Consider the following 12,578-nt stretch of genomic DNA (forward strand, 5'->3'; position numbering starts at 1 on the left):
GGATAGGGAAATGACTTAAAATAACATAGAATAAGAAAAAAATAAATCTTGAACCAGGAGGCAGAGATCCAAGTAGAGCAGGAGGTGGCGGAGTAGTTGGAAGAGGCTGAGTTGGAGGAGGTAGCCAATAGTGATGAGCGAATTGCTCTAAAAACAATCGCCAAACATAAGTTCTGCATGAATATGGCACATTTGCATTTGTGATCGGAAACCTGAGAAAAATTTTAGAAAATCAAAAAATATCGGTAACATTCGGTAAAAAGTGTGGGAAAATATTTGCGTTGTCACTTAAGTATTTTGAGCACTTTGGCTACCATAATGGTGGTGTATGAGGAGTGTGGGCAAGTGTTTGATGAAGGGAGTTGGTTTGCAGAGCTCAGAGGAGCGGCATGCTTGTAAACGTATTAATTTTTTTCTTATAACTTTGTTTGGCTAGGCGCAATGTGCAATCAGGGCACAGGAAACATCCACAATGTCCTGACACAATGGCTTGTGTCATTTGCTGCTGAAATCACATGTCCCTCTGCATATAAAGTGCTGACATCTTGTTTTAGTGCCATTTTGACATTGTGACAGCGCAGAGAGGCTGTCCTGGCACAGGGACTGTTTGTTGCTAGATTTTAGCTAGTTAGCTAGGCAGTTGTGTCTAAGTCAAATACACTGCTCAAAAAAATAAAGGGAACACTAAAATACCACATCCTAGATATCACTGAATGAAATATTCCAGTTGCAAATCTTTATTCATTACATAGTGGAATGTGTTGAGAACAATGAAACATAAAAATTATCAATGTAAATCAAAATTAATATCCCATGGAGGTTTGGATTTGGAATGATACTCAAAATCAAAGTGGAAAATCAAATTACAGGCTGATCCAGCTTCAGTGGAAATGCCTCAAGACAAGGAATTGATGCTCAGTAGTGTGTGTGGCCTCAACGTGCCTGTATGACCTCCCTACAATGCCTGGGCATGCTCCTGATGAGGCGGCGGATGGTCTCCTGAGGGATCTCCTCCCAGTCCTGGACTAAAGAATCCGCCAACTCCTGGACAGTCTGTGGTGCAACGTGTCATTGGTGGATGGAGCGAGACATGGTGTCCCCGATGTGTTCAATCAGATTCAGGTCTGGGGAACGGGTGGGCCAGTCCATAGCTTCAGTGCCTTCATCTTGCAGGAACTGCTGACACACTCCAGCCACATGAGGTCTGGTATTGTCCTGCATTAGGAGGATCCCAGGGTCAACCGCACCAGCATATGGTCTCACAAGGGGTCTGAGGATCTCATCTCAGTACCTAATGGCAGTCAGGCTACCTCTGGCGAGCACATGGAGGGCTGTGTGGCTCTCCAAAGAAATGCCACCCCACACCATTACTGACCCACTGCCAAACCGGTCATGCTGAAGGATGTTGCAGGCAGCAGATCGCTCTACACGGTGTCTCCAGACTCTGTCACGTCTGTCACATGTGCTCAGTGTGAACCTACTTTCATCTGTGAAGAGGACAGGGCACCAGTGGCGAATTTGCCAATCCTGGTGTTCTGTGACAAATGCCAAGCGTCCTGCACGGTGTCGGGCTGTGAGCTAAACCCCAATCTGTGGACGTCGGGCACTCAGACCATCCTCATAGAGTCGGTTTCTAACCATTTGTGCAGACACATGCACATTTCTGGCCTGCTGGAGGTCATTTTGCAGGGCTTCTAGTAGTGCTCCTCCTGTTCCTATTTGCACAAAGGCTGAGGTAGTGGTCCTGCTGCTTGGTTGTTGCCCTCCTACGGCCCCCTCCACATCTCCTGGTGTACTGGCCTGTTTCCTGGTAGCGCCTCCAGCCTCTGGACACTACGCTGACAGACATAGCAAACCTTCTTGCCACAGCTCGCATTGATGTGCCATCCTGGATGAGCTGCACTACCTGAATCACTTGTGTGGGTTGTAGAGTCCGTCTCATGCTACCACGAGTGTGAAAGCACAACCAACATTCAAAAGGGACCAAAACATCAGCCAGAAAGCTTTGGTACTGAGATGTGGTCTGTGGTCCCAACCTGCAGAATCACTCCTTTATTGAGTGTGTCTTGATAATTGCCAATAATTTCCATCTGTTGTCTATTCCATTTGCACAAGAGCATGCGAAATTGATTGTCAATCAGTGTTGCTTCCTAAGTGGACAGTTTGATTTCACAGAAGTTTGATTTACTTGGAGTTATATTCTGTTGTTTAAGTGTTCCCTTTATTTTTTGAGCAGTGTATAATGCACTCCCCATAGGCCGACTCTATATAGTAAAATGCATTCCCCATAGGCAGACTCTATATAGTATAATGTACCCCCCATAGGCAGACTCTATATAGTATAATGCACTCCGATACAGTTACAGTAGCGCAGCTCCGGGTGGGCTCCCTTAAGCACGGGTCCTCTCTGCCTCCCCGGTAGCTATGCTATGTGAAACTCCAGTGTATAGGGCCTTGGAGATAGCAGAGGGAAGTGAGTAGGAAAGAGGGAGGAGGCATCAATGTGAACAGACATGGCAGAAACAAAGACTGTAGATTTTGGAGACAGCATATGAACATTGAAACAGTGCAGGATTGAAGATGTGCTGATTCATGAGAGCTAGTAATGGTGTAACAGTGGTGGGAATTGATGGATTGCTCCCTGACACCCAAGGGTTTAATGTTTTTGATCCCCATGTACTGTATGTGATAAAGGTATTATAGCCACTGGGGCTGCTGTTAGCTGGGACAGGGTTAACTGTAGTGGCTGGCCCAATTAGGGAGGGGGAACTGAGTGTTAGTGGCAAGTGCAAGAAGTGACAGTCAGTGTGAGGGCAGCAGTGAGTAATGTAGCAGTACTGAGGCTGCTAGGGACAGCGTGAGCCTAAGGGTAACTGCTCATGGTCAGTAAACGCTGCGGGTTGGATGCTGCGTACCCCCACAGCGTCCAACCCACAGCATCCAGATGTTAATATTTATTAATATGCAAATTGCCTATTCAGAGAGGATGAAGACTTGAACTCTCTAGCACCACCTGTTGGATGCAGCAATCCAACAAGTCACTATCGACCCTTTAACGGGCCTTGAAATGTCTTAGGATAAAAGTCAAATCAGAATTTCAATTTGCAGACAGTGTTTTGAGGTATTGCATCTCATTAGTGCATGAGAACTGATTTGGCTAGGTGAGCCAATTTGCATATTATATTTCCCAGAGGAGCATTGCATGGCGAATAAGCCTCCTTACCTTGGCATGCCAGCGCCGGTATGTCTCTGTCCTCAAGGAAAAATGTTACCCTTTAGACCTCAGTCCAGAGCCTCTAACCTAGCATGCACTTGGATTCTCAAACGTGACATCAGGAGGCGGGGCTGGTCTTTGCTCACTCGTTCTCTCTTTACAATGCATAATGGCAGTGCGCTCTGTTGCTGGCTCGTCACTTTTCCTCAAAGCCAGCGATGGAGTGCACTGTTGCTGTGTACAGAGAAAAACAGATCACACTGACAAAATCCTACTGAACATCTGTCAGAATTGACAACCGACGCATGCCGATTGGTGCAGGTCCTAATGGATGGATTCTCACCGATCAGCCAGTTATCACCTACCTTCTGGATAAGTGATGATAACTTGTTTCCCCTTTAAATAAGTAAGAAACACGACCAACCATGTTGGCACCAATCCTGGCCCATGCAATAAATACCTTTTCTCGTCTTCTTTCTCCTCAGGCAGCCTGACCGGCTTAGTGCCCTTTACGAAATACTCGGTAACGTTATCCGTGTGCACTTTATCTGGATGCAGCGAGAACTTACATGTTCTGAACATCACCACTCTCCAAGAAGGTAAAGTAATTCCAGAGGTCTTGACTTCCACATTTGAGTCATGAATAATAAAACAGAAGATCTAAACGCTGCCCGGCCATTTGTTGGAGAACCAGGACCTAATTTGATGACAGAGTGCATTGCCAGAGCGTAATTGCTTCATTTTTTTGGAGGGGGTGCTAAAATGAATCAAACTCCATACCCTTTAATGACATGCATCTTTAATAGCTGTAATGCAGATTAATGGGCTTTTTAATTGCTGTTACATTGTTCATGCAAGAGCCTTGTCATTAATACGAAGCATCTGAAAGATTAATGAAAGCTTCCTCGCTTTACTATGGCTGAGAAGTAAATCTACAGACAGTCTGACTAAAAAGAATTGATTGTATGGCACAGTATGAAGCCCAGTATCAAATGTTCGCTTTCTATGGTCTCTTTTAAGTGCTAAAGACTGGTACAGGCAACAATTATTCCAACTTAGTGGAGCTACCAAATGCCAATTGGAAGCTGAATTAATCATTTTAGCATGTGCGCTATTAATCAGATCACATTCCTTTCTGTCCGAGGCGACAACAACAAACTGGCAAATGAATGTCTAAGGCTATGTTTCCCTCGGAGGCAGTTTCCCTGCATTTGATGGCTGTAATGGCCCATCAAGAGGCACTAAAATTAAAATAGTAGACACTATTGTTGGACCCCAACAGATCGCACCATAGTTGGTCCATTGAGCACCACTGGAATCCACTATGACGGAGGTGAGACAGAGGCTCTCAGATGTGAAAGTAGCCCTAGTTGTGTGCCGGAAACTATGGTATGATGCAATAAATACTTACATTATAGACAAGTACATCCCCTTATTTCAAGCCATGCCTTTCCACACCAACTCTACTCCACACCCTCTAAACAAAAGAAACTTCAGGATGATTTGCCAACCCTTCCAAACACTGGAATCTGAAAGGTCTCCCCTTTTTCAGAACCTCTGATATTCCAGAAAATTTGGCATAGAGTATGCCCAAAAGGGATGATCACCGTTGAGGAGCGCACTGCTCCTCCCTTATCCACATCTTTTTTGCTTGACAGTGGCAGTGCACTCCTAATGATTGACATTTTGGACTAAACCGCTGGCCCAAATTTCGTGCTCATCGATGTTGCACTTTGCCTCTGCAGCATTGGCGGAGTGGAAGGACACTGAAGCTGGCCGGATATAGCAATCCGACGCGCTTCAAAGCAGCACTTGCAAAGAACATGTCAATTCCTTGCCTAGGAGACCGACAGCCATTGATGAGTTAACCTAGGCAATAAGCAGTGAAATATAGAGTCAAAAATTCTTTATTTTGGGAGAACAGAGAGTATTTTTTTTAAAAGAGGAAAATTGCAAAGCTTAGTTTCAGGGTATTACAAGCATTTTGCAATTTTTCTCTTTTTTTGATAATGAGAAAGCTCCTTTAAAAGAAACTTCTCATGTTTTTAATATTAGTCTTTAATTGTAGAAGTTTAATATTTTTTTTTTTTTTTTTTTTTAAATGCTGTCATTATTTATTTATTTTTTTTATGGCAGCTTTGACATCAGGTATATTCTGCGCTCTATGCATATAGTCCCTTTATTTAAACCCTTTTAAAACCTCAAAATGAATACTGACAGCAGATCAGACACTGGAGAACTATAGACGCAGACAAAATACAGTAATCAAATGTCAAGTCCAGATCTCTTAAACTGATACAAACCCTTTTTGCAATGGCAGAACCAGACTTGATCCACCAAAATATAGACCCAAGACAGTGAAGAATGATGCACCTAATTCATTAAGAGGTGCAGGACAGTTAATGAATTAGGCACAATCAACCCCTTCACTCTGTTTTCACCTTCATGATCAGGCCAAATTTTACAGTTCTGACCAGTGTCATTTTATGTGGTATTAATTCTGGAATGCTTCAACAGATCCCATTGATTCTGAGACGGTTTTTACTGACATATTGTACTTCATGATAGTGGTAAAAATTTGTTCGATAAGACTTGCATTTATTTGTGAAAAAAACGGAAATTTGGCAAAAATTTGGAAAATTTCACAATTTTCAAATTTTAATTTGTATGCCCTTAAACCAGAGAGTTAAGTCACACAAAATAGTTAATAAATAACCTTTCCCACATGTCTACTTTACATCAAAACAATTTTTAAAACCATATTTTTTGGGGGGCAGCTAGAAGGGTTGAAAGTTTTTTTTGGGAACATATCACATGTCAAGTGACTTTGAGGGGTCTATATGACAGAAAACACTCAAAACTGACACCACCCTAAAAACTGCACCCCTCAAGGTTCTCTCAAATCCACATTAAAGAAGTTTATTAACCTTTCAGGTGCTGCACAGTAACTGATAGAGTATGGAAGGAAAAAATGAACATGTAACTTTTTTTCACAACTTTCATTTTCATATTTTTTTTCATAAGGTTAACAGAAGAATATGGACCCCAAAAATTGTGCAATTTCTCCTGAGCACGCTGATACCCCATATGTGGATAATATCTACTGCTTGGGTGCATGACACAGCTCAGAAGGGAAGGGAAGAAGGGATTCCACTAAATCCATGGTTTCCTCTAATAAAACAAAAATAAAAAACAACTATATCGCTCACTGTTCTGTCCCACACCATAATACATGTCTGGGGATAAACCGTTTTCAACCTGGACGGTGTCGAAATGCGACCGTCCAGACTGAGAACCACCGAGGAATAAGCTGCTGTGAGCGCAGGCACTGAGGCTGCATTCCCAGCCAGACCCATGAACTGCGGTGACCTCAGTGAGATCAATACTGCACTGTTGAGACTTTTTCTCTCTGTGTTAGGGTGTCCTAGGGTCTGTATTGGTGGGCGCTGGTTTATTTTCTATCCTTGGGTGTCTGAGTGGCGTTTCTCGGTTTCCACTTGAGAAGCGCAGCAGGAGGAAGATGAAAACTAAAGGAAGGTGGCATCCTCTCCCTCAATATCGATGTTGGAGGCAAGAAAGGCGTATGCATCCTCCACTGGATACCGTGTTTGGGACGAGTGACAAATTTTATTCATGTGTGTTTGGTGTTTTTTTTTCATTTAGAAGAGGAAAAGAAAAGAAAAGAATCTAGAAAGAAAAATATAAAAATATAAAAATAAAATAAAAAGAATATAAATATGTATTAAATAACAAACAAACTAACTAAACACTAAACAGACATCAGTTCCTGGCGCTCAGTAATTTTTTTTTTTTTACTACCTTACACTAACCCTGGATATATTCAGTAAAAAATACTGTAGTAGTCATCGATTACTACAGTATATTTTTACTGCCCCTAATCTAGTCCTATCATCTAATCTAATTATTTTTACTCCTTTTTCTCATGAAAAATAAAACAAAAAAACGGAGGTTAATCAGTGATGTGTCGCTGATCAGCACTTGGCGGCTGTAGGACGCAGGTATGAATTTATGACTTATCTGACACTAAACCGGACTTAACTTGGTAAAAAATGCTGCAGTAGATGTTGATTGCTACAGTATATTTTTACTGTCTCTAATCTGGTCCTATATAGTCCTAGTAAAGCGCAGTACATATATGGCACCGCAATTGCGCGGGCTCACATTGAGCGCCGCCGCGATCGTGTGCGGGTGTCAACTCTATGTGAGAGCTGACACCCTGCAGCAACGCCCATGACCCCTCTGATGCTGCTGTCAATAGTGACAGCAACATTGAGTAGCATCTCACAGGGAGTGAGCTCCCTGTGTGCTTCCACCAGCACGACGCAATGTGATCACATTATGCTCATGGACTCCATGGTGACCTCTGGCCCCAAGATGGCCGCTGAGCCCTTCTGAGTCATGCAGGGAAGGTGGCTTGTGAGTGCCTGCTTAAAGCAGGAGCTGACACTCCTCCTCCTCTGCCTGTCAGACCCTGGTCTGATGCTTTGCAGTGCTCTGTCACTGCAGTGCGCTGCTCTGATGCGCTGCCCAGCGATCTGTCACTGTACAGTGATGTCCCATCCTGGGACAATGTAAAAAGTATAAAGGTATTAAAAAAGTGTAATAATCTTAAAAATAATAAATCCCCAAATAATGAATAAAAAACCTGAAAAAATATAAACAATAAAAAACAATATAAATGGTGTATCGCTGTAATCGTACTGACCTGAAGAATAAAGCTGCCTTATCAATTTTACAACACGCGGAACGGTATAAAAAAATAAACAATTCCTGAATTGCTGTTTTTTGTTCATTCTACCAAAAATCAGAATAGAAAGTGATCAAAAAATGTCATGTGCCTGAAAATGGTAACAATAAAAACATCAACTTGTTCCGCAAAAAATAAACTGTCAAATGACTGTAGTCCGAAATATGGAAAAATTATAGCTGTCTTGATATGGGGATGAAAAAAATTTTTTTTTCAGTAAAAAGCATCTTTTAGTGTGTGACAGCATCCAAACATAAAAACTCAATTATAAAACTGGTATACCAGAACAATAAACTCATCATATCACTTATACTGTTCAAGGAACGGCGTAAAAATTATTAAAAACAATTCTTCACCTGCTGTTGATTTATTCATTCTGCCTGCTAAAGATCGCAGTAAAGCTTGGCTCACATTTATCCTGCGCTCTACACTGAGCGCTTACACCAGAGTTTCCGTGTAAATCTCTGAAACACTTGATTCAGATGGAACCTCTGGGGGAAGATTCCCTATAATGAGGCAGATGGAGGCACTGTGGGTGCCATAGGACCTGTTATCTGGTGGTGTCCGTCTTTCTAGGCGACCATAAAAGTGCTGCGGGCCTCAGTTTTGTGTAGTTCTGAAAAAAGGACACCGCTGAACAAAGGCCAAACTGAGTCCAGAGTAACTCTGCTGCATTATTATAGTGAAGGGATCCTTCGGAGGTTTCATCTGAATCACATCACTCAGAGATTAAGTTGGAAACTCCAAAATAAGTGATCAGCATAGAGCATCGGATAAATGTGATCCTAAATGTTATGTAAAATGTTCCCAATGAAAGCTTCATCTCAATCCACAAAAAAAAGCAAGTATAGGGGGCTTCCACGTTACTGATAGAACAAAGGTTCTGGAAAAGCTAAATGGCTCCTCACCCTTCAAAGGAAATTCAGCAAATTCTGCGCTCCCAAATCCACATGCCCCCTCCCTTCTAAGCCCCAGTGTGTCTAACCCACATTTAGCGCCCACATGTTTGTCATTTCTGTTGTGATGAGAGCCCGCCTAATTTACAGATGCGTGTCTCTAGATGCATGAGCTGGGCATAACGTACTGGTCACTACAACGTACTGGTCACTTCAACATACTGGGCACTACAATGGCAGTTTGCAATTTTTCACTCAAAAACAGCCATTAAGTCAAAATCGGCACTACACCTGTAGATAAATTGCCAAAGGGGTATAATTTCCAAAATGGGGTCACTTGAGGCGGGCCCTGTATATGGAGTCCGCAAAGTAGGAAAATCTGTGCTTCAGGAGGCAAAAAGCGCTCTGTCACTTCTGAATCTTCCCATGCGACTAAGCAGTACTGTACAGCCACATATGGGGTATTTCTACATTCAGCAGAAATTGTGGGATATTTATGTTAGTGTCATTTTTACCCATTTCCCAGTATGATAATGTAAAATTTGGGGGTAAAACACAATTTTCGTGGTAAAAATGTAAATTATTTTTTCTTCACTGCCCAATGGTATAAAATTCTGTAACACGCCTGTGGTGTCAAGATGATCACTGCACCCCTAGATGAATTGATTGAGATGTGTAGTTTGTAAAATGGGTCACTTATGGGGGGGGGTCTGGTGCTCTGGCACCTTAGGGGCTCTGCCAATGTAACATGGCAAATATACCAGTAGGAAACAGCCTTACTAAGACCAGTCAGATAACAAATGCACTGCCAGAATGCGGCAGACCCCCATTATAAAGGCAGGGGCAACACAGGTGCAAACAACTGATAAAATCAGCCACTTACAAACCTACCAAATTATGAAGGGGGTGGCTGCCTAGTAGAAAAAATCACACAAATGAGGCTTGAATAGAACGCCAGTCACACAGGTATGTGTGATGCACAGTGTCCGGCACCCTCAAAGCAGTGCAGCAAAATCTACACTGTAATATGGCGCTCCTTCTCTTCTGAGCTTTGCACTGTGCCTCAAAAAGAGTTTTTGAACACGTATGAGATATCGGTGTACTCAGGAGAAATTGCACAAGTTTTGAGGTCCATTTTCTCCTGTTACCCTTGTGAAAATGCAAAATTTGGAGCTAAAAAACATTTTCGTGGGGAAAAATGTGATTTTTTTTTTCACGGCTCAACATTATAAACTTCAGTGAAGCACCTGGGGGGGAGGGGGGGTTCAAGGTACTCACCACACATCTACATAAGTTCCTTGAGGGGTCTAGTTTGCAAAATCATGTGACTTGTTGGGGGTTTCCACTGTTTAGGCACATCAGGGACTCTCCAAACAGGACATGGCGTCTGCTAATTATTCCAGTAAATTTTGCATTCAAAAAGTCAAATTATGCTCCTTCCCTACCGAGCCCTGCCCTGCGCCCAAGCAGTAGTTTTCCTCCACATATTGGGTATCTGTGTTCTAAGGAGAAATTGCACAACAAGCACTTGGTGGTTCAAGGTGCTCAATACAGATGTTGATAAGTTCCCTGAGAGGTCTAGTTTCCAAAAATGATGTCACTTCTTGGGGGTTTCCACTGTTTAGACACATCAGGGGCTCTTCAAACATGACATGAAAATTGCTAAATTTTACCCAAATTTCTGATTTTCAACCTTAATGGTGCCTGGAGGCAAGGATGAATGAGCTCTTCTGTATCATAATGAAGTTCTACTGAAAAAGGGTGGGAGCCAAGGTTCTACTGTGATCTGATAGTGTAATTGTCATGGATCCCACCGTGCTGCCATCAATATGTCAGGAATCCCACAATACTGCCATCAATATGTCACGGATCTCACTGGGATCCCACCAATCTGGCATGGTTCATGGGGAAGATACCTTTATCATGCCCACCACTCACACCAATTTGTCATGAACCAGGGTTGTTTGGTTACCCCTGGTTCCTTCTGCAGGGGATTTATCTATATCCCACTTCCCAGTTCCGGTTTGGAACTTGCAGATCTCTGGCACCCCCCTTATCCTCAGGTCAGGTGGGGTACTGCACCTTGGGTAATTAGTCACCAGAAAGGCTGCCTGCTATGTACTGGCTATTGGGCACGCTGCAGCGAGGGCGATTTAACTACTCCCACTCAGGCGAGAACAATAATTATCAATGCCGCCATCACTACATAGCCTCCCAAACGCACAGAACAAAGTATGCTGCCACCAGCTCCAATTAATGGGTCCGGAGCCAACCCAAATCAGTAGCGTAATTCACCTCAGAGGACGTGACAGTTAGTTTTAGAGCAGGGAGAGACAAGCTATTAGTTTTCTATTTTACTCCAAAAAAGGTAGGCAGTGTTTACAAAGTATAAAAAGATATTATAAAGAAGACAAAATCATGTGTACAATACAATTACAAATAAAATGGGATTAAAGTTGGAAAAAAAACACTTACATAGCGTTCAGATCATCCAATTTCATGGCTGGCCGTGGGCTGTGGAGGAGAAGGCCGGCAATATATGCAGATGCATCATACATCTGACCAGCAGCTACACCCTGGACAAAATACACTGCAAGAATGCTGTCTCACTAAGTTATTCTTAGCCCAAAACCAAGGCACTCCCCTGCGGTGACATCACTTAGGGGCTGAAACCTCCCCTTTTCTTAGAATATGAAAACTGTTTTTACGCATACTGTATCTCGCAGAATGAATCTCATACATGAACTACACCAGGTTCCCAATGTGCACCACGTTGGGGCGATTCTTTTAAGTGTAAGCACGGCGCAATTACATGAACCGCATAAGGAGAAATCCATGCTTTGCACTCATTGCATTTAGCTGCTAGCGGATTCAGTGAGTGATAGATCTATCGAGGGACATCCGAAATATATAATTCTTATATCTCTAGCCCGGATCGGTGCCACTATATATCACATTCATAGAACAAAGAATCTCAACAAAGAAAGTACCAGTTCTGGCCAGTATTCGGTGGGAGGGGGAATGAGGAGTCTAGGAAGAATTGTCTGCCCAGCATAAAGCAATAAAACTTCAGTGATTCTAGAGAGGGTTTTGAATGACACACACAGCCAGCAGACAGAGTGAGAAGAGGGGGGGTCGGAATGGCCCGCAGCGTGTGTCTTGTAAAGTTAGGTAGATTCTCAAACATGGCATATTCACATTATCGTGACAGTAATGATGAGCGAATGTGCTCGGGTGTTATCCGAGTATCTTGGGCATACTCGTATATTATGTTCGAGTCCCTGCGGCTGCATGATTTGCGACTGTTAAACAGCCTCAATACTTGTGGGGATTCACTAAGGCTGGTTTCACACTTGCGTTTTTTTTCTATACTTAACATTAAAAACGCATGCATTTTTTTGCATGCGTTTTGACGCGTTTTTGGCAACGCATGCATTTTTTATGCGTGCGTTTGTTTGCTGAAATGCAACCTGTAGTAATTTCTAGCGGCGTTTTTTTGCCGCAAAAAAACGCATGCGTTTATTCGCGGCAAGAAAATGTATTGCTGTCTATGTAAACGCATGCGTTTTTAAGCACATGCGTTTGCATGCGTTTTTAAACGCATGCGTTTCTATAGAAAAACACAAGAAAAAACAAGAAAACCCTAACCCTAACCCTAAGGTTAGGATCCCTAGTAAGCCTAGGGATCCTAACCCTTACC

At 42.8% G+C, this 12,578-nt stretch overlaps 1 protein-coding gene across 1 annotated transcript in view; it reads left to right on the plus strand.

The window, feature by feature from the left end:
- USH2A (usherin) overlaps window positions 1–12,578 on the plus strand; it is a 930,843-nt gene that overhangs the window by 448,495 nt on the left and 469,770 nt on the right. The window contains exon 30 of the mRNA XM_077281431.1: window positions 3,700–3,813. Within this exon, the coding sequence (XP_077137546.1) occupies window positions 3,700–3,813 (114 nt within the window). The remainder of the gene's footprint in view (window positions 1–3,699; window positions 3,814–12,578) is intronic.

The sequence above is a fragment of the Ranitomeya variabilis genome, chromosome 2 (assembly GCF_051348905.1).
Source record: "Ranitomeya variabilis isolate aRanVar5 chromosome 2, aRanVar5.hap1, whole genome shotgun sequence".
Lineage (NCBI taxonomy): Eukaryota > Metazoa > Chordata > Amphibia > Anura > Dendrobatidae > Ranitomeya > Ranitomeya variabilis.